General features: G+C 35.2%; 2 protein-coding genes across 5 annotated transcripts; both read left to right on the plus strand.

Annotated features, from left to right (window-relative positions):
• The first annotated feature begins 5,610 nt into the window (after positions 1–5,610).
• Positions 5,611–12,354, plus strand: sh3bgrl3 (SH3 domain binding glutamate-rich protein like 3). Its single transcript, XM_051137322.1, has 3 exons — positions 5,611–5,772; positions 7,828–7,995; positions 10,490–12,354. The coding sequence occupies exons 1-3, from the start codon at positions 5,728–5,730 to the stop codon at positions 10,553–10,555; spliced, it is 279 nt and encodes a 92-aa protein (XP_050993279.1). The 5' UTR covers positions 5,611–5,727; the 3' UTR covers positions 10,556–12,354.
• Positions 12,355–17,441: 5,087 nt separating this feature from the next.
• Positions 17,442–23,508, plus strand: trnau1apa (tRNA selenocysteine 1 associated protein 1a). 4 transcript variants are annotated; one of them, XM_051137115.1, is made up of 9 exons: positions 17,442–17,652; positions 17,782–17,879; positions 18,830–18,929; positions 19,062–19,114; positions 19,711–19,746; positions 19,840–19,959; positions 22,650–22,812; positions 22,971–23,001; positions 23,201–23,508. In XM_051137115.1, exons 1-9 carry the CDS (start codon positions 17,629–17,631, stop codon positions 23,377–23,379), a joined length of 804 nt encoding a protein of 267 aa, XP_050993072.1. In that variant the 5' UTR covers positions 17,442–17,628; the 3' UTR covers positions 23,380–23,508. The 4 variants fall into 4 exon arrangements, with proteins under 4 accessions (XP_050993072.1, XP_050993071.1, XP_050993069.1 ...); XM_051137114.1 differs by having other exon boundaries at positions 17,782–17,841; positions 19,615–19,746; XM_051137112.1 differs by having other exon boundaries at positions 19,615–19,746; positions 23,201–23,507.
• The last annotated feature ends 143 nt before the right edge of the window (positions 23,509–23,651 follow it).

Here is a 23,651-nt window from a genome sequence, read left to right on the forward strand (position 1 = left end):
CTGCTTATTAGACTGTGTTTTAAAGGGCTTGTTTTGCCCTTTTTGTGATCAGTGGCAACTCTTCCCCGGACTAGACAATACAAAAAACGTCCAAACCAATTTAAGAGTAACAATTTAATTGATATTCAAAAAATAAAAAATGTATATAATACATATAAACAAATGGTAAAGCATGGCTTGTTGAATATCAGGTCCCTTTCTACAAAAACACTTTTTGTAAATGATATGATCACTGATCATAACCTAGATGTGCTCTGTTTGACAGAAACATGGCTAAAACCAGATGATTACATTATTTTAAAGTCTAGAGTCTAAAGATTACTGTTATAAACATGAGCTGCGACTAAAGGGTAAAGGGGGAGGTGTTGCTACAATTTATAGCAATAATTTTCAGTATTTCTCAGAGGATGGGTTTTAAGTATAACTTGTTTAAAGTAATGGTGCTTTATATAACATTATCCAGAGAAATGGATAGTGTTAACGATAAATCCCCTGTGATGTTTGTACTGCCTACTGTATACAGGCCACCAGGGTACCATACAGACTTTATTTAATAATTAGTTGATTTAGTAGATAAAGTCTTATTTGTTGTTGAATTTAATATCCACGTTGATCAGGAAAAAGATGCATTGGGATCAGCATTTATAGACATTGTGAAGTCTATTGGGGTTAAACAACACATGTCAGTACCTACTCATTGTCGAAATCATACTCTGGATTTAATACTGTCACATGGAATTGATGTTAATGGTTTTGAAATTCTACAGCAAAGCAATGATATCTCGGATCATTATCTAGTCTTGTGTATACTCCAGATAGCTAAAACTGTAAATTCATTGTTACAAGTATGGTAGAACCATCACTTCTACCACGAAAGACTGCTTTGTAAGTAATCTTCCTGACTTATCTAAATTCCTCAGCATATCCAGTAGCTCAGAAAAACTTGATGATGTAACAGAAACTATGAACTCTCTGTTTTCTAGCACTTTAGATATGGTTGCTCCTTAACGCTTAAGGAAGATTAAGGAAAACAGTCCGACACCATGGTATAACGAGCAGACTTACGCTCTAAAGAGAGCAGCCCGGAAAATGGAGCGCAGCTGAAGGAAAACAAAACTAGGGGTATTTTGTACTGCATGGCGTGAATGTACCCTATCCTATAGAAAAGCATTAAAAACTGGTAGATCGGATTACTTTTTGTCTCTTTTAGAAGAAAATAAACATAATCCTAAGTAATTATTCAATACAGTGGCTAAATTAACAAAATATAAACCATCATCAGGTGTTGACATTTCCCAACAGCACAGCAGTAATGTCTTTATGAGGTGGGTCGCGAGACTTAAAAAATGGGTCGCCAGGATGATTTGAGGAAATTATAAATATGTGCGTAACAAAGTTTAAGATTTGGGGAGGAAGGAAGCAGGAACCGGCAAACTTTTTTAACTAAATAAGCATAAACAACACAACGAAAGTAAGCAGCAGTCGCCTCATGGCAGAAAACAATGTGTATTTGTCTTTGCGCTCTGTTTTTGAAGTGTTGAACATTGTAGACAATCACAGACAAATCTGTTGATTTCTGGAATGTAATTACCAATCAGAGGTGTTTCGTGTGTCAGAATCCACTTGCCAAGTTCAGCCCTGCATTCTGGAAGCTCGCGAATCCTCTCATTATAACAAAGTGTAGACGCAATGTAAATAATAGATTAATTGTGCCGTGTAGATTATAGCAGAATTTTCTGAGATTGCGATAAACTGAAATGACTGATAGCTTTTTAGTGATTAAGGGAGTGCTCTCTGCACGCTTTCTTGTCTATTTATAGTGCATTTCATATTTGAATAAAAGTTGTTTTTGATGCTGCTAAGAGGACCACTGTGGCACACATGCTGCAAGTTTGCAAGGAGTGACATCTGCATATAAATTGGGGACCTTCAAACTGGCTGCATTCGACACTATCAACCACAACATTTTTTTGAATAGACTACAAAATTTTGTTGGCATTAGTTGATGTGCATCAGCATGGTTCAAATCGTACTTATCTGACCACCATCAATTCATGGCAGTGAATGAAGAGGTATTATATCGATCACAAGCGCAGTATTGAGTACCTCAAGGCTCAGTACTAGGGCCCTTACTTTAAACACTTTACATGTTACCCTTGGGAGATATCATCAGGAAACATGGTGTTAGCTTTCACTGTTATGCTGATAATACTCAGATCTATATTTCTTCCCGGCCTGATGAAACATACCAATTTGAAAAACTAACAGAATGCATAGTTGATATAAAAATGGATGACTAGTAATTTCTTTTATCTTATATATTATTTCTTATTTAGATTCGTAAAATCTTATTATAATATTACCGCCCCTTATTCTGCACGTTTCCATCCACAGCTCTATCATTTTGTTTTCACAAGCGACAGTGGTTACCAGTTCTAACGCTATGTCAAAAGTTAGAGCAAAGCATGCAAACTGTTCTGTCTTTGGCTGCACAGATGAGCACAGATTACTATTTAGAGTCCCAGCCTCAGAGGAGACAAGAGAGCAGTGCATTTATTGATTTATTTACTGAACATTATGATGCTGCCACACAGATCTAATATAAACATGCAATTTCTTTCCCAGCTGTTTACCTTCTCAGACATAATGACTGTTTTTTAACAGTGTTTTTAACTTGTGTATATAACAGTGTCTTTAACTTGTGTGTATTTGACAGTTTAAGCACAATAAGACATGAAAGAGAACTTAGTTTAGTACTCACATGTCCTGTTACAGCCACTTTCTGTGTGAGTTTCGGATGTGTGCACAGAAAATCCTATATCAGAAGTTTAAACGAATATAGTATAAAATGCACAATTTCAGCGTGATAGTCTTGATCATCAAAACCAAACAGATTTTTTTTTTAGCAGAGTATCAGAGGTATGAGCTGTAAAGGCACAGCCCTATTCTGAAAAAGGGTTGTGGTGAGTAGTGATGGGAAGTTCGGATCATTTCACAGACTCGGACCTATGAGCCTTGCTCAGCAAAATGAACGAGTCTTTTTTCAAGTCATTTTGTTCATTTAGTTCATTTTAGCAAAATATAATAAAAAAATGTTACACAAACATTGATTACAAACAAGACAAAATTCATCTATGCAATCTGAGCTGGAAAGAGAATCGATTAGTTAATCTCTCGAGTCTTCGGGTTTGAGTCATTCATTCATCACGTGACAGCCCCATAAGATGAACTCCAAAAACCCAAAGACTCGAAACAGGTGAACTAATTCCAGCACAGAACCTAATAGGATGTTGCGCATGTGCGACTGAACAAATCACTCCCCGAGACGACTCGTTCGTTCTGAGTCACATTAAAGATTCGTTCAAAATGAATGAATCATTCAAGAAGGACCCATCACTAGTGGTGAGCATCAGCTCATTTGCATTTAAAGAGACATGCATGAAAACAGCGTCTGCTTCCACTCAAAATAAGCATTTTTAAAATGATATAATAAATTATCTGCGGGTTGTTTTGAGCTGAAACTTCACAGACACATTCTGAGGACACCTGAGACTTATATTACGCATTGTAAAAAGGGGCATACTATTCCTTTAAATAAAAAGGAAATCAACTAAATTTTAATTGATGAATTCTTTTATTTTACATTTTGATTATTTACATTTAAAATGTGAAATTATAATAATGTGACCATTAATTTGAAGGAATTGTGAACATAAAAATGTGCAGTTCAATTACAGAAAAGTTTGGGAATCCCTACACTTGTTCTCTAAGTGCTTTCATCCCTGTATCTTGCAAATCTGGGCCTGACTAGAACATTCTATGAAAGAAAGGCCACCTTGTTTGGAGATGGTCATGTGGTTTGTATAAAAGCACTCAAAGTGATGCTCTACTGCCCTCTTGTGTTTTCTTTGCAGTGGTCAGTTTTATGTTAGTTTAAAATAGTTTTGTTAGCACAAATATGAAAAGGTCAGAAAACAGGCAGAACTTGAGTTTCCCATGCGGACTGTACAACAGGAAACCGTTGACAGCTTCCTGAAAAACGTCTGATGTAATAATGCAGGGCTGCGACTGGACTGGAGCAAACTCCCCACTGCCAACACACTGATAAACTTTATCTGAGGGAGGAACTTCCTCTTTCAGAACTGTTACTATGGACATTTGGGTCAGTGTACACATGTGCATGTCAGTTCACTTACTTTCCTGTTTTCCTTGTTAGAATATGTGAAAGAATTGTGTGGTTTAGTAATAAGAATATCAGTTAGTTCTGTGTTGAGTAACTCCTAAAACCAAACCTGAGATGTCATGCCAGGGGAACCTACAGTGAAATATCAACAAAACATGTTAGGAAACAACTACATATAAATAATAAGTCCCTCTCTGCCATTGAATGTCAAGGGGAAAAAGACAAAGAAAGAATATTCACATAATATTCCATTCCATAAGACAGTTCTAAATGGGGCTATGTTTAGAAAGGAAAACATGCAATGGTTCAACAGTTTCCATAGTCAGTTGTTTAGAGTATAAAATCATGGAAAAAGTGTTGACTATTTAAAACTGTCCCCTTGAAAAGGAGGAAATAAAGAGTTGATATCATTATGACAAAGCTGTTTCGTTTATGGAATTGTACATCATTTTAACAACGGGGACAACAGTAACTGTTAATGCATGTCTTAAAGGGACAGTTCACCCAAAAATAAAAATTCTGTAATTGTTTACTCACCCTCAAGTTGTTCCAAACCTATATGAGTTTCTTTCTTCTGCTGAACATAAAAGATGATATTGGGTAATCAAAAAGGAAAAAGTATGGAGGACAAATACTATGGAAGTCAATGTTTTGTTACCCGCATTCTTCAAAATATCATCTTCCATGTTCCACGAAAGAAATAAAGGAATAAATAAAAAGATTTTGGGTGAACTATCCCTTGAAAGTATTTACATAAATCATTATGTCCATTAAAATATAACAGAGAATACTGTAAATGGCCTTTATTGTCCAAATGTGTTAATACAACAAAGTTTGAGAATCTATTCCCCATAATGAACAAAGACAAAAATGTGTGTATTTTTGTAAAATAAATTAAAAATATTGTCTATTGTTATTGACAATTATTGTTAAACAAACTGTTTACACATGTGTAACCCTGGACCAGAAAACTGAATTGAGATTTATGCATCATCTGAAAGCTGATGTATGGTTTGTTAGGATATGACAATATTTGGATATTGATACAACTATTTGAAAACCTGAAATCTGAGGGTGCGAAAAAAAAAAAAAAAAAAAAAAAAATCAAAATATTGAGAAAATTGCCTTTAAAGTTGTCAGGATGAAGTTCTTAGCAATGCATATTACTAGACAAAAATTAAGTTTTGATATGTTTACGGTAGGAAATTTACAGAATATCTTAATGGAACATGATCTTTACTTAATATCCTAATGATTTTTGGCATAAAAGAAAAATTGATCATTTTACCCCGTGCAATATATTTTTGGCTATTGCTACAAATATACCAATGCTACTTAAGCTTTGGTGGTCCAGCGTCACATATATTCATGACGGAAACAAAAGGCCGCCAATTTAATCTTCATCTATTTCCTTATACACAAATAAGGCGCTGTCTCTTTAAATGAGTGACTCGCGGGTATCAGCGGTGAAACAGCGACTGTAGAGCAAGAGAACGGGAACTGATCGCCTACAGAAACACAAAGGCACATTACGATCCACAGCTATGGGCATCAAACTGTATTACACCACCGTTACTGCATCAAGAGAGGTGAGAATAAACCTGTGACCATGCAAACTCAGTAAGCGCGCAGTGCATGTGAAGAATGGAGAGTTAAATACATTTGAAATGGAGGATTAGGCTTCTAGACACACCCGACTGCTCTGTTACCACACATCTAGCCACATTTGAATGCGATTGCGACACAGAACGCGTAGAAATGCATTACTAAAGACATTATTGTGGCAAAGACGTTTTATGTGACCGCAACGCGCAATTGTTTGTACATTCTGTATCTGTAGGGAGGTTCAAGGCATGATGTGCATCGGATTGAGAGCGGAAGTCATGTTGTCTGTGTTGAATGTAGTTGCTGTCTCACTGATGGTGCATGAGTGTGAGCGTTATAAACTGTAAATAAAAACGTCCTCTTTAAATCCTGTACGCGACATTGTGACAAATGGGATTGCGTCGATGTATACTTGAGCTGCTGCACGCTACACTTGCATTGCAGCTTTGAGTCTGTGCACATCTGTTATGAATAAAGAAAAAATGCGTTTTTAATTTACGACTGATTTTGTTGCACTTATATAAAAGCGGGGCTACAAATCATGTGAAAAGCAAAAAAGGTATACTCATTTTATTTTCTGTTAATGTTTTAGACGTTATGAAATGAACAAGACTTTTGAGAAATGTTATTAAAATAAATGATTGTGCATTGAGTCGGGTCGCCCCCTCATGGGGGCCACCATGTTGAGATCACATGACCAACTTTGTCATGGAATTTATTTGCATGTTACAATTTACAAATAGTAATAGCAAAAAAAATACAGTGCTTGCAACCAGTACTTAATGTGCTTTACAAAACACACACAAAGCAAATTAAATAATATAACAATGGGCCTTTCACACATTTCCGGGTTTCTCGTAGCGGAAGTCGTCACAGTTCGGTAAAGTCCGAGAGCAGTGAATGGGAGTGTACGGTAGTCAACATTTTAAGTGGATCGAAAAAGTTAATCAAAGTTGTCCTAAGACAAGAACAGGTATTGTTTTGGTTTTAGGACAACTTTGATGAAAGGTTTTGATGCACTTAAAATGTTGACTACCGTACCACAAATATATTTTTTGCATTCCCATTTGCTCAAATAACAAAAGAAAAACTCCACGGTAGTGTTTTCACGACTTTCAGTCAAAGGAAAAAAATCGAGAGAGACTGATATCGGCAGTCAGAAGAGAGAACAATGTCAAATTTACCGTCCCTCCCATAGGCGCGGTATTAGAAACACCCTCGCATTAGCGTTAACTCGTTTTTTTGTTTTTTGATGAACAGGTGATTTGATACAAAGTATAGTCTTATAAATGTACATACATTTTTGAAAAAAACTGTTAAAACACAGTCTTGTGAAAAGGGTCCATAAGACTTGCAGTAGGCCGATGTATTAAATAATAGTTTTAAATAATGGGTCACCCAGTGTGGTAGCTGACGGGATTCTTGGAAACATGTTTAATGTGTGAGATTTGCATTGAAATATTAAGCCCCAATCATCTTTTACCATTTTAATGTAGGTTAGTGTTTAATTTTTAACTGGTGTCTTGCCCAGGGTGTGGTTTTTGCAGATATGACCTAACTTCCTGAATTCAGCTTTGCCACAGTGTTTCATTATTAATCATCAACTCAGCATTTTGTGATTGAAAACTTGGCTGCAGAAGCCACGTGCACTTTTCTACACCTTTCCTTGCCATGCATGGTTTGATTTGGTTGGTAAAAAAGTATACTGTTTATAATGCATTTTCTGCATGGCTGTAAATGAATGAACTTCATGTGATTATATGACTTTTTAGCAAGTAGTGTATAGATGCATTCAAGTTTTATTGCTGTCCTGTAAAGTATTTTATTGAAGAAACTTAATTTAAGTAGACTGTGTCTTTTGTATCAATTATAGTTTGTTCTCTTGAAGCAGTCTTTGAATCTTGAGCTAAATCTGAATAATGTTAGTGGTGACTTGACAAATGCAAATGAGACAGGAGCTCAGTTCAGTTATTTAACAAAAGAGCACTGCCAGAAAGGAAAGTGCAGTTACTTACTGCATTTTTAATTTTTTTTTTCAGGTCAAGTCTCAGCAGGCAGAGGTGATGCGTATTCTGGACAGTAAGAGCATCAAGTATGAGTTGATTGACATCTCTGTGGGCGGTGCTGTTCGGGATGAGATGAGGAGTAAATCTGGCAACCCCACAGCAATCCCACCTCAGATATTCAATGAAGACAAGTACTGTGGGGTAAGGAGGACTGGCAGCATGGTGTTTTTGGCTTGAACTTAAGACTTTAAAAGGATAGTTCACCCAAAAATGAAAATACAGTCATTAATTACTTACCCTCATGTCGTTCCAATCCCGTAAGACCTTTGTTTATCTTTATAACACAAATTAAGATATTTTCTGACCCTCCGTAGACAGCAACGCAACTGACACGTTGAAGACCCAGAAAGGTAGTAAGAACATTGTTAAAATATTCCATGTGATATCAGTAGTTTAACCATAATAAACTGTGAAGAAAACAAAATTAACGGCTTTGCTAACAGTTTCTTTCTGTTTCTTCAGTTTCTTCTCCTGTGTGTCAGTCTTCAATGCACATTTGTTGTTTTTTGTTTTTTTTGTGCACAAAAAGTATTCTCGTAGCTTCATAAAATTACGGTTGAGCCACTGATGTCACATGGACTATTTTAATGATGTCCTTACTACTTTTTTAGGTCTTGAACATGTCAGTTACATTGTTGTCTATGCAGGGTCAGAAAGCTCTTGGATTTCATCAAAAATATCTTAATTTGTGTTCTGAAGATAAACAAAGGTCTTACGGATTTGCAATGACATGAGGGTGAGTAATTAATGACACAATTTTCATTGTTAGGTGAACTATTGCTTTAAAGCAATAGTTACTTAAAAAAAAACAAATTCACATTCATGTCATTGCAAATCCATCATAATTTTTTAACAGTATCCTTTTTAACTTCGTCCCATGTTACAAAAGTAAATGGGAACTGTGCCAAAACAAATCCAAAGTAGCATAAGATTAGACTGTCAGAAACCATATGATGGTTTGTGGGACTATCAGACCAAAATTATGTAATTATTTACTGACATTCTTGCCTTCAAGTGAACACAAGTGTGAATGAAACGTCACAGCAACAGTGGTAAAATCTCACTGTTTTCTTTTTGGGTTTACATAAAGGGATAGTCCACCCAAAAACGTCATTGTGTCAAAAATCATTTATTCACCCTCATGTTGTTTCAAACCTGTATGACTTTCTTTCTTTCTTCTAAATGCAAAACAAGATTCTTTGAAGCCTGATGATATCAAAACAATTTGGTTTTCATTAGGGATGTCACAATTCTCAATATAATATCGAACTGTTCGGTAGGACATCCACGGTTCAATACGTGCTTGTGAATTGCAGTTTTTCGGTTTTGCATTTAAATAATTTCCTTGTTTTATTTCTCTCAAAATTTGCTGTGTTGGCCCATGATTTAACATGCTGAGATGAGGAAACGCTTCCCTGTTTATATTTGAAAAAGCAACACACACAGCGCATCTTCCCTTCTAATGAAATGCAATGATAAGCCTTTCTAAACTTGCTGACCAACAAAAAAAAAAAACTAAATAATTTTTACTTCACAGCATCAGTCGAGTGTTTGAAATAACTTCCTTTTGTGATCTGATGTGGCTTCTTATCATAGAATGAGGCAGACAATATATTCTATAATGTATGTCGATTAGCAATGGCTTACAAATATGCTTAATTGTTATAAAAAAACCCGAGATGGCTTGAAGAACACAGATAAACCATATATTATTGCAGACGAGTGTTTATTGTCCTTAAATTTTTATCATTCAAAACGTTTAATGTCATATCTTGTTTTAATTGTTACAACAATAGCCATGCCTTTATACATATTAGAGATAAAGAAAAGAAAATCACGCATTATCTCTTTGACGCATATGTGGATTTTCTGCACGAGGGCGCCCTCTGGTGTCCAGTATGAATGAAAGACATCCTATTTGCGTAAAAATTGGAACAATAATACCTCTCTCAAAAGAAATATTAAGCAGACATATAATAATCCACAATTTTTCCAGTGTATAGAGGTTTACAGGAGCATTTTGTTGTTAATTAGAGGCAAAAAAAAAAACACACTGATGTAGCAAGCTATCAGAACCAAACCGAAAACCGTGGTTAAAAATCGAGGTATGTATTGAACCGTGGACTAACTGTGTTTTTGCATCCCTAGTTCCCATTGACTTCCATTTTTTTTGAGGGGGGAACTAAAACTGTTTGGCTCCCAACATTCTTCAGAATATGTTACTTTTTGTTCCACAGAAGAAGGAAAGTCATACAGGTTTGGACACGTCTTGAGTGTTTTAAAGTAAGCGTTTTTGCTAAAGGGAAAGTTCACCAAAAAATGGAAATTCTGTCATCATACCCGCATGTAGTTCCAAACCTGTTTGACTTCCTTCTGTGGAAGAAGATATTCTGAATGCTGAATGTTGGGAACAGTTTTCCCATTGGTTCCCATTGTGTTATCAACTGTTTGGTTACCAACATTCTTTTCTTTTAAATATAATTAATTTCTTTTATACAAATATCTTGTTGAGAATTCACCAAATTGAAAGTTGTTCAATAACAAACCTACAGTATTTTTTTTATCAGATTAATTTAGTTTTAGATCTACACAGATGTACTAGAACTCATACTGTGTGTGTTTCTCTTTTGTTCAGAACTACGAGATGTTTAGTGATGCCGTGGAGGCAGACACAGTGGAACAGTTTCTGAAGATTGCATGAGAGCCAAACCCTGGTAGCAACCATCATCCTCTTCCCTCCCCTGGTCCATGTCCACATTCCCAAAGGGAGGCCTGCCTGTCCCCCTCTGCTCCGCTGGCGGCGCCTGCCTTCGATGTCTCAATGCCATGCCACATGCCAAAAACAATCAACAGAAAAGCACATGCTCACTCTGTACCACCATATTTACCCTCAAACTGAGACCCGGTCGCTCGTTCATTCCTGCTTTTGTTTTGATGATCTTGTTTATCTCCTCTCTTGTGTCCTCTTTGATTCCGACGCTTAAACGCCACTAATTTGTCTTAATCTTGTTTGGATCAGAGCGCTTGGATGTGTAGTAATTAGGTCACCTAATCTGGCCAGCAACCCTGTGTTTAGTCCAGATTGAACTAATCCACAGTCCAAGAAATCCGAGAATCGTTTTGTGTCCAGTAGTTGTGTAGATGGCCTTCATATAGAAATGGTTAAATCTCCATGGGCTGAAATTTATGATGTGTTGGTACCTTAAAAACACAGGCCCTAATGTGAATCAGCTGCATTGGATTCTCTATTAAGCACACTGCTTCGTATTGTGTGTTTCGGCAGTGTTGAAACCACAGGTATGCTCTCCGAGACAGATTTCCATTTAACATTCCCAAATTCAGGGACCGAAAAACGTTCCTTCGCGTTAAACTGTGCCAATAAATGTCTGTACGAATCTGTTTTCCATACAACCATATTTCCTCTGGGTACAAACCTTATTGCAAAATCTGAAAATCTATTATAAAGATGAATCTCACAATGTCTTGAAATAAGAAACCATATTTTGCAGGGTTTTTTTTTTTTTTTGCATTGTGATATTTCATAACAGTTAAACACATAAGCGTTGTTTAAAATTTCGATACATATTTTACATTTTTTGCATTGCTATAATGATAACTGTGCTAAAATTTCAAAATGCAAAAAGGCATAACGCTGCAAAATATATTAGTTTTTTTCTGTCTTTTGATTTTAGAATGATTTAGAAATATGACCCAGGCACATTCATGACACGTTTCCTGAAATTCAACCATAAATTTAATAGCAGAATAGTGAGCGAGGTCTGCTTAACTGCTTAACCCAATAAGTAGGCAATATACTCTAACACATTCCTGTTATACCGCAGAATTTCATCTCATTTCATTCTGGTAATGCACTAAATGTTGGTGTTTCTGTGATGCGCAATGCAAACCTTCCCTGAGCTCTCAATTAGCTCAGTACTTCTGCTGCAAGCACGAAATTCATCATCTAGTAGCCGAATCACTCCATACGGCATAGTTCACATGTACATGCTGTTCCATCAAGTGTCTATTGCCGTTAAATTGAGCTCACTGGAGGTTGTAGCATTGACATTTTTCCAGCAGGTTATCCTCTAGCATGTTATGTTGATCATTTTGGTACTTAATTTATACTGTATACGTGGCACAGTCTTACAGTCTCGGTGCGAGTCGTGGTCCCACATCTAATTCATTTCACCTGGCGTTGACCATGTCTGCTGCTCCCAGTTTGTCTTTCTTACAGTATATGCCATTATTGTTCTCTGCGGTCAAAGTTGAGGATGTGGGACCTGCACGCACAGACAGCTGGCTCACGAAACGATTGTGAATCTTCCTCTGTCGTTATTGTTTGTAACGATTTCTTGTGGTCTCTTTGTGCTGTACTGCTTTGCTTTTGGACCAACGCCCTTTTTGGCCAACATAAAACAATGATCATTAGGGAAAGATATGCTGTTGTCTTCCAAGAAGATTGTGATGTATGGGTCAAATAAAAAGTGCAAAAAGAAATGACTTTCAATATTTATTTATATATTGCTGCCATAGAATTTTTTCATTTGTGCAGAATTTACACAAACATTTGTTAGAATTTTTACAAATGCTTTTATTCAAAACTGCCAATATATGCTCAGTTATAATTGTTCATTTAGGACCTAAAGTCCAAAATAGGACTGAAATAGCACTATTTAAGCCTGGAAGCAAACACTTTTAGGATTTTTTTTGAAAATTGTAAAACACACTAGCCTTTATGTATGCATTATAAAACTATAATGTATGTTGCAATGCATTATCTTTTCATAAATAATAATTAATCATAATTTATTTGCAGATTCCTTGTCACATCTGAAATTGGTTGTTTGCCATGTGGTATACTTTCTTAGGATGAGTAGATAAGTTTTTTAATGTATTATAATTGCAATTACAGTTATTCATGAGATCATACAATGCAGATGAATGTATTATAAAGTACATTTACAAGGCATATATGCAACAAGTAAAGTGTTACCAACAATTTCATGGTCGCTAATAAAATAACATTTTTCAGCACTGATCAGGGAAACTTTCAGATGTTCTTGCTTCCACTAAAACTCAGCATGCTTTGAATCATTGTAAAATCTTGCTGGTGAACATGATCATCAGGATTGAAGACACCAGCAGTGCTCAGTGGTTCAAAGGAGAAGTCCACTTCCACAACAACAATTTACAATTTACATTGTCATCCACAACGTTCTTTCTTTCTTCAGTCGTAAAGAAATTATGTTTTTTGAGGGAAACATTTGAGCATTTTTCTCCATATAATGGACTGATATGGTGCCCTGATTTTGAACTTCCAAAATGCAGCTTAAATGCGGCTTCAAATGATCCCAAATGTGGTTGTAAACAGTCCAGCCGAGAAAGAAGGGTCTTATCTAGCAAAACTATCGGTTATTTTAATAAAAATAATACAATTTATATACTTTTTAATGCCAAACGCTTGTCTTGTCTTACTCTGCCTGGACTGTTTTTCTCCGGTTCATGACAGTGTATGTTGAAAAACTCCCATCTCATGTTCTCCCTCAACTTCAGAATCATCCTATATCACTGTTTCACCTTTTTTGTTAAGGGTGTTTGATCTTCTTTGCATGTTCACTTTGCAAAGACTGAGTCTGTACTTCTGCAGTGATGTAGGATGATTTTGAAATGATTTTTGAAGTTGAGGGAGAAAATACGTTTGGAGTTTTTCGACATACCCTAACTGTCTAGAGGCACAATACACAGAGTTCAAGGAGAGAAAGGCAAGATGAGCATTTGAGAAAAAAAAAAAGTATTTAAATTGTAGTTTTTAAGGAAAATAAGCAATCATGTAAGGCATATGCCACTCCCTGTTTATTATTTAAAATGAAAAGAAAGTCTGACCCCTTCTGTCACCTGTATAGTAGTTCCAATCAATGTACATATATATATATATATATATGTTTAGGGACTGTCCCCGAATTGCATTGCTCTGGTCCCTGGTACAGGACTTTTTGTCAGATCTACTGAAGACGCAGATCCAAAACGACCCACTGGTTTTTCTTTTGATGGATAATTCGTCACTATCACTGTCTGTCAATCAAAAAAGTATTATGTCTGCTGCTCTTACTGCTGCCAAAAAGGTTATTCTAAAATTGTGGCTGGATCCATCTACTCCGGTTAGATCGACGTGGATGTCATACTTGCTGGACATTGCCCTTTTGGAGTGTACCACAGCCAAAATACAATTTTGGTTGGACCTTACTGACCCTCTATCAGACCTCCTGAAATCCTGAGATGTACGTGTTATCACATTAATATTGTTCTGTAATGTATTGTATCACAAGTTTTTATTTTACTTGTTTTATTTGTTTATGTATATGGGCAGATCTCAGGCTCTGCTGTAAAAAGTTATAAATCAAAAATGTTAATAAATAAAAATAAATAAAGAAGATAATAATAATAATAATAAAAATAAAATGACCAATTGTTTTGCTACATAAGACCCTTTTTTCTCTACTGGGATCGTTTACAACCACATTTGGGATTGTTTGGAGCTGCATTTAAACTGCATTTTGAAAGTTCAAAATCGGGGCACCATATCAGTCCATTATATGGAGAAAAATGCTGAAATGTTTTCTCAAAAAACATGATTTCATTACGACTGAAGAAAGAAAGACATGGACATCGTGGATGACAAGGGGGTGAGTACATTATTTTTGAGTACATAAATTGTTGTTCTGGAAGTGGACTTCTCCTTTAACTGGTGTACTGTTTGGTAACTGAAGTCTTATAATGAAAACTGACATTAAATGAAGTGTCTTGTATTGCTGCACTCTACATGATTTACTTGTACTTTGCATATAATCTTTGGACCTGAACCTGGTGGGAGGATATTGACACATGATCAGGGAGTTGTAGTTAATTATTCATCCCCACTATCAGCTCTGCACTCTCACTGACACTTTAACATTAAGTGGCCTGAGACAGGCCATAAGCATTAGATTAGATTCACTTGCCTGCTAATTACACATAGTTATATCTGTGGATATTAAATGTAAATTTGTGCCAAAATATGAAAATATCTCAAGCTGACCAAGCTATTACGTTCATTTCAGTATATATTCAGAATAAGGTTGAATTCTCCAGGCTTCAGTATCAGATTTGTCTGCCATATCATTTTTTTAATGTTCCTTTTTATTGTTTAGTTCCTTTATCTATCAATATGAGAAATGTGGCTGTCTAGCTAAAGAGCACGTGCTGCTTTTCACTGCTGGGCTGCTTCCTAAAGAATTTGTTTTAATTTAATAATTTAATTTGTTGTTGATTTTAAAAGTTTCTTTAAAGTAAAAAATAAAAATAAAAATAGTAATATTAATATATTGATTTGCTGCTTAAAATTGAATGTTGACATTTAAAGGCTCTTTATTATTATTTTAACATTAGAAAATGGAAATTTTCAGTACACGTACATTTTCAGTATGTTTTAATCAGTCTATGGGTCATTCTATAATTGTGGGTACATCTAATGTCCGTTAAGTATATTTTTAATATATTTTCATCAATATAAAGCCCCAACGCTTAATTTTCTAGTACACAATTATGTTTTTCCCAATCACACTACTATATGTTGAAAAACCCATATATTTTGTTCAAAAATGATGTTCATATCACATACAACCCTGGTATTCAGCTGTCCAATTTTGACCTCAAATATAAAATGACCTCAAATATAAATTTATTTCATAATTTTAACGAATAATAAGTGTTTATTGTGATATAACTTGTTTTATTTGTGTCCGTAAAAAAATTGGTCAACTAAGTTACCCACTAGAAAACCCCCCTCAAAAAGGAATGGTTTGTCCCATTCTGGATCATTTACACAGTATGATGATATTTCCTCTAGAAGCACATGGAGGAAACACTAGAAGCTGTTCTCTCTCTTTTCCCTAATATTGGTTAAACTAGCAAACCTGTGTCAATTGACTGTCAACAGTGTAACACAAGTATTAAGTAAACTTATGTTTTGTTTATGAAAATATATTTCTAAACACACCATATGCTCAGTAGTTCTAGGCTTCCATGTTGAGTACAGGCCCAAAACACTAAAAATATCAACTGTGCTACCCAGTAAAGGTAACATGGTGGACAGTAGCAAACATAGATGGTATTTTATGCACATATTCCTATTTTTATAGCACTTTATACAATATATATTATTTCAAAGCAGATATGTAAGGTCATGTTTGGGTTTTTGGGAAAAAGGAAAACTTTTTTTCTTCACATTGTCAAATTCTAAATGTACCCCTAATTACAGAATGACCCTTATACTGTAGGTATTTTTATAAAGGTAGGCTGGTTAGGAAAGCACATTCATTTTCATGATGACTGTATGGCTGTGAAAAAAAAAAAAAAAAAAAACACACAACCACTTTCCACCATCCACTTCAGATGAATTAAATATTCATCTAATGGACATTAAAAAAGAAAAGAATAATCAATAGGGAATATGATCACAGTCTTGACTTTTGGAAATGTCACATTTGAATTATCTGGCAAATACATGCATATAGAATAAAACAAATCATGATGTACTGTTTTTGCCTTTTCTTTTTTCCACCAATGCATAAGCAATGTAAAGCCATGGCATTTCCATGCCAATAAATCAAGTTGAGAGTCCAGTTGAAAGTAGGTTGATTCACAGAGGAAAAAAGAATGTGTTTGTATAGATACTGAAATGCCCATTAATCCACTAACCAAACTGAGAAGGGGCTCTGTCAAAAAGATTTTGTTTAGGGTCCTGTCAAGGTGAAGGTAAACTGTTTTGAGCAAGGTGGCAGCCTTCGAGTTATTCAGATCAACATTCATCACAAAAGAACTTAATAATATAATATAATAATAAGAATAATAACCTCAAGCCTTGGGTGAATATCCAGTGGTGAACGGGACTTTCAGGGATGACAGCAGTGTCAGACATAACTGCAGCCATAAGTTAGGTATTAAAAATACATAGGCCTACATGTAAACTTCATCGACAGAATCTTTTTTTTTTTTTTGAAAATATACAATCACCCTCAGGAGAACATTAACAATGTAAAGAAGATAGAAGTAAGAAGAGGAGAAATAAATTATAATAAGGGGGTATGTTGCTTAGAATAAGGAAAAAAAATATAAAAATAAATGACTACATAATAATAATAATAATAATAATAGTAAAATAATAATAATAATAATAATGTAAGAGCAATGAAGGAAAGCTATCTAAACCTAATCAGAGTTAATAGAAATAATTTTTTCATATATTTCCAAAAACCTGACACATTTATTATTGCTAGTCAAACAAAAAGATGTGAGCAGTGAGTCAATCTCAATCAGAAAATGTGAAAGAGTGGGATTCATCGACAGAATCCCTATTTACTTAAGGCTTTCTGTGACGCAGATGACCATATATGGTTGGGAGGAAAAGCAGGTGACGTCCTTCAAAATTCAGACTGAAATAGTAGGCCCTATATAGAGAAAATTATATTGCACATTAAACCATAGGCTACTAATGCCAGATCAGTTCTGGTTCTCGCCTCTAGATGGCGCTATGGGACAACATGACATTTAATAAAGAACTTGCACGTGCTGTGAGTCTCTCAACTTGTTTTAACATCCCAAAAATACCCAAAAAGCACCGGTTTGGAAAAAAATAAATAAATAATTCGACGACAATGTAAATACATACTACAAAAAAATTAATAAAGAAACAGCAAAAATCTCGAATGAACCCAAAGAACGTTGGAACGCAAAATGAACAGCCTGTGGATGGGCAACGTGAGTTTGGCAGACAACATCTCTGTCTATACCTGTACTAGGACTTGCTTAAATTATGTACACAGATAAACGAGATCTTGGCATTAGCAGTAACAAGCTGTGTGTTTGTGATGCGTGTGGTATGTGTAGCTGGAACCTTACATGGATGAAGAGTTCATCTCCAGAGCTTTTGCTCATATGGGAGAAACGGTAATAAGAGTCAGAATAATCCGAGACAAAATAACAGGGTAAAGTATCTATCTATCTATCTATCTATCTATCTATCTATCTATCTATCTATCTATCTGTCTGTCTGTCTGTCTGTCTGTCTGTCTATCTATCTATCTGCATTTAGAATTTGACAATGTGAAGACAAAAGTTTTCCTTTTTCACTAAAACCCAAACATGACCTTACATAGCCGCTTTGAATCAATCTATATTGTGTAAGTGCTATATAAAAAAGGTGATCTCTAGGAATATGTGCATAAAATATAATTTTCCATACCAAAATACCATACCATTTTCTACTGTCCAGCATGTTACCTTTACTGGGTAACACAGTTGACAGGTACCTTAGTTGACATTTTTAGTGTTTTGGGCCTGTACTCAACATAGAAGCCTAGAACTACTGAGCATATGGTATGTTTAGAAATATATTTTCACAAACAAAAAGTTTTAGTTAAATTGTCCTGGTAAAATCTGCAGCAATAATACTTGTGTAACACTGTTGACAGTCAGTTAATCCACTCTTGACACACGTTTGCTAGAGAAAAATGTCATCATACTGTGCAAATAATGCCAGAATGGGACAAACCATTCCTTTTTGAGGGGGGTTTCTAGTGGGTAACTTAGTTGACAATGGTTTTTCGGACACAAATAAAACAAGTTATATCACAATAAACACTTATTATTTTTGAAGCGCACACCCAAATGTCTTGATAACCTAGTCTGACTGAAAGCAAAACTATGAAATACATTTATTTTTGAGGTCATTTTCATGCTTAAATGCAGAGTAGAATGAGCAACTTTACAAAATTGACAGCTGAATACCAGGGTTGTATGTGATATGAACATCATTTTTGAACAGAAGATATGGCTTTTTCAACATATAGTAGTGTTATTGGGAAAAATATAATTAAGCGTTAGGGCGGAGACATCTATCAGTCATTAAGTGTCAGATTGTTGTTGATCTTTCCAGGCAAAATGCAGGCTATGGCTTTGTGGAGCTGATGGATGAGACTTCAGTAGAGAGATGTCTCCGCAAAGTGAATGGGAAACCCTTGCCTGGTGCCACTCCTGTAATTATGCACAAGTCACTATTATGCTCACTTTAAGTGCAGACAAGTTCATGTGCAAAATATCAGACAGTTTCATACAATAAAATGTTAGTTTGTATTATCATAACCTTTAATCATAATGTGATGTTACAGCTGAAGAGGTTCAAGCTGAGTCGTGCCACCTACGGGAAACATGGTGACAGCTGGTAAGAAATGCATTTTTCCTTTCTTGCAAATACTACGTGTTTTGAAATGATTGGTGCAAGCTGTAAGCAACCAACTATTCAAAGAGCATCCTGTGTGGACAGAAAGAAGAAGTGAAGCTTGGATATAAATAAATCATTGCAAGCCTGTACAGAAGCTTTTGAGCTCAGGGTTTAATTTTAGCACAAATTTAATTTTGTTGCTTTATTAACTGTCATGTTGTCCTGTTTTCAACTTCCAATGTTTCCAATGTTGTCCAATTCCGAGTTCAAAACTTGAGTCCTGACTAGAGGACTACAACACTTGTTTTTGGAGAATTGAATGCAGATAGGAAGTGGTCGTCAGTAGACTGTCCATAGGTGAAAACAGATTTCAGACTCTTCTATAGCAATGAATTGCTATAGAAGTGTTAACTGAGGAGATGAACTCAGTTTGTTTCTTTACCTTGATTTATCCATTAGTATGGATGTTTTGAGCACCATTTTACTGCTGTTCCCTACAGCTCTACTTTCTCCCTCTTTGTGTCCGATCTGACCCCGGACGTGGATGATGGCATGTTATATGAGTTCTTTCATTATCATTTTTCATCCTGCTGCAGTGGGAAGATCGTTTTGGACAGCAGTGGATACTCAAAGTGAGAATTAATGAATAAATTCCTGTCAGGTGTTTTTTTTTTTTTAATCTTCATTTCTATACGTTTCCTTCTGCTGATTGCTGTTGTTTGTAGGTGCTGTGGCTTTGTGAGCTTTGAGAGCGAGAGAGAGCAGAAACGGGCTCTGGCAGAACTCCAGGGCGCCTCAGGACTCGGGAAGAAACGTTTACGCCTCAGTCTGGCTGCAAATAAACTGTGAGTGCTATGTTATGAGAGGAAATTATGTGTCATTCTGGTTTCTCTTTTCTCTTGACAAGTACTGCTTTTGATAAAAATACTGTACACTACTGTTGAAAGGTTTGAGCACAGTAAGATTTTGTTTTGAAAGAAATTAATAATTTTATTCAGCAAGGATACATTAAATTGATCAAAAATCACAGAATTTTACTAAAAGATTAAAAATGGCCGACACCCAAAAAGGCCAACATAGGAAAATTAGACCATGCCATTCCAAATCTAACCAGACCAATCTTACTATTTTTGGCCAAACTGGTCAGAAGTTATAAGCAGAAATGTCAATACTAAATATCTTTTGACCAGTAGGTGGTGCTGTGCCAAAACTACTTATGTGCCCTCAGGTCATGCTTGTGACATACCAAGTTTGGTCAGAATTTCTTAGCATGCTTTACGAAAATGGTTTGGTATATCAAAACACTTTTGATAACCTTTTGTCAGAATCCTCTAAATCCAATTTGATCTGAGCCAATTTTGGTGAAATCTAGTATGTGTTCGAAAAAGTAGTTCAAAAAAAGTAAAAGTAATTCAAAATTGTAAAAAATATTGACCATAGAAATTAAAAAATTCATATGCAGTCAACTCAGCATGAGTTTTTTGCAAGCGATTCTTTAAGATTCATAACAATATGTTAAAGTGTTTAAAAATTACAGCATTTTACTACAAATTTCAAAATGGTCCACTGGTATGCTACTCCGAATCTAATGAGATAACTCTTATGATTTATGATCAAACTGTTCAAAAAATATAAACAAAAATGTCAAATTTTTATATTTTTTGCCCTGTTGGGTGTCCCGAAACTATTCATGTGCCCTCAAGTCATGCTTGGTATAATGCATACTAAGTTTGGTCTGAATCTGCAAAAGTCTTGCGAAGATATAGCAACCCTTTTTCTGCAAATTTCGCCAAATTCATTGACGCGCTTTACAAAAATTGTTTGGTATATTTGTCAGCATTGTCTAAAGATTTTGGTGAAAATCGGACAAACTGTCTAGGACGACTTCGAAAAAGTATTTTTTATTTTTTTTTGCTAAATTTAAAATTGCGACAAAATTGCATTTCTGTGCTTGGCCCTTAATTATGTTTGTAGCGAATGCCTAATGCATTAAACTCGGCATGAGTCAAGGAATCAGAAGAAAAAAGAATTTTGCTTTTACACCTTATGGTTCAAAAGTTATTAGCAGAAACATGAGTGCAAATTTGGCCTGTTGGTGGCGTTAGAGAGATTGAGTTAGAGACTCCAAATTTGCCGTCGATAATGATGAGACTGTCATCTATTTGTGTGTCAAATTTCATAATTTTCACACAAGCAATTCATATACGATTCATAACAACACTTTAAAGCGTTTGAAAAGTACAGTATTTTACTACAAAATTCAAAGTGGTCCATGTCAAAATGGCTAACAGTATCGTTTGATTCAGTATGCTACTTTGAATCTAATGAAATCACTCTTATGATTTTGGTCAAACTGTTCAGAAAATATAAACAAAAATGTCAAAATGTTATATCTTTTGACCAATAGGTGGCCCTGTGTCAAATCTACTCATGTGCCCTCAGGTCATGCTTGGTATAACGCGTACTAAGTTTGGTCTGAATCCGCAAAAGCGTTGCGAAGATATAGCATCATGTCCATTTTTGTGAAAATTTTGTCAAGTTCATTGACACACTTTACAAAAATGGTTTGGTATATCAAATAGCTTTTGATAACTCTTTTGTCAGCATTGTCTGAGGATGATCTGAGCCAGTTTTGCAAATCGGACGAACCGTCTAGGACGAGTTTGAAAAAGTAGATTTTTAGCAAAATTTAAAATTGCGACCTGTAGAAATTTAAATATCGGTGCTGGGCCCCTAATTATGTCTGTAGCAAATGTTTAATACACTCAACTCAGCAGGAGTCAAGGAATCAGAAGAAAAATAATATTGCTTGTAGACGTTACGGTTCAGAAGTTATTAGCAGAAGCATAAGTGCAAATTTAGCCTTTGAGTTAGAGAATCCAAATTTGCTGTGGTTAATGATGAGACTGTCATCTATCTGTGTGCCAAATTTCATAACTTTCTCACAAAGCGATACTAAGATTCATAACAATACGTTAACACATTTAAAATATACAGCAATTTTCTACAAAATTTAAAATGGTCCACGCTCAAAATGACTGACACAGGAAAAGTTGGTATCGTTTGATTTGGTACGCTACTCTGAATCTAACACGATCACTTATGATTTTTGGTCAAACTGTCCAGAAAATATAAACAAAAATGTCAAAAAAAAATTGACCAGTAGGTGGCGCTGTGTAAAAAATTACTCATGTGCCCTCAGGTCATGCTTGGTATAACATATAGTAAGTTTGGTCTGAATCCGCTAAAGCCTTATGCAATTTTTTTGCAAATTTCGTCAAATTCGTTGGTGCGCTTTATGTATTGCCTGAGCCAATTTTGCTTAAAAATCAGACAAACCATCTAGGACAAGTTTGAAAAAGTACATTTTTTCGCAGAATTCTAAACTGCTAAAAATCTTGACCTGTAAAAATGTAAATTTCGGTGCTTGGCCCTTAATTATGTCTGTAGAAATTGATTAATGAGTTAGGAGTTTAACCAAAAAAAAACAACAACAAAAAAAAGGACTAATGTGTCTAATCCTTCCCTCATTTAGGAAGAAGAAAGATTCGTCTGAGAACCAGAATGGTCAGTTCCATGGAGAAAGCTGTAACAGCCATAACTTGTATCTGAACCAGTACTATTACCCACAGCATTTGTCTACATATGACTGGAACTACGATTACAGCTACTTGAATCCTTCACAGAATTTCACACAGGTGAATGTGATTTTATTTTTGAATGCATTTTCAAGTCTAACCAAATGTGCCTGAACCAATCAGTGATATTTTAGGGATAGAATTATGTTCCTATTACTGATTCTTTATCAATTTATCAGATTTATAAAGTTTTTTATTTACTGTTTTTGTAATTGCAGGTTGAAGAGACAGAAGATGACAGCCTAGAGTGTAAGTTTAATTTGCATATTAGATTAGACTTTTATTTTCTTTATTCTTTGGGCTCAATATTCCACAAATGCGCTTAATACAGCTTTTAATCATAGAATGATGTCATCATAATTGCACTTTACTACTTTATACTGTATAAAAGCATTGATTTCAGTAAATGAGGTGTCTTAGGCCTGTATTTTGTTTCTCTGTGTTGCAGATCCAGATTCTGACATAAATGTGATGGAGGCAAATGAAAGATTTATGGACCAGAGTGAAGAACTGTACAGTGCTCTGATGAGTTGTTTCTTCCAGCCCCCTGAATCATGGGACGGAGTCACCTGTAGTGTTACATGTTATCTACCAGAGCCAATTTATCAGTATGAGGAGATGGACTGAGTATATGTACCATCATTTGTTTATAGTTACTATTTGTTTATATTACAAAGAACCAATTGTTAAGTTAACTGAGGATTAAAAAGAATCATTAGTTTTTCTTTCTGTTTTTTTTTTTTTTTTTTTAAATAATAATTTTTTTTTTTTTTTTTTTTTTTTTTTTTTTGTAAGAAACCAGCTTATGCAGTACTGTATGTGATTTGTAGGTGTGTATAAATTAAATTAATTTAGGTTTGTTTAATGGGAAGTTAAAGTACAGTACGCCATGTTTAGTA

Source organism: Labeo rohita, chromosome 19 (assembly GCF_022985175.1).
Source record: "Labeo rohita strain BAU-BD-2019 chromosome 19, IGBB_LRoh.1.0, whole genome shotgun sequence".
Taxonomy (NCBI): Eukaryota; Metazoa; Chordata; class Actinopteri; order Cypriniformes; family Cyprinidae; genus Labeo; species Labeo rohita.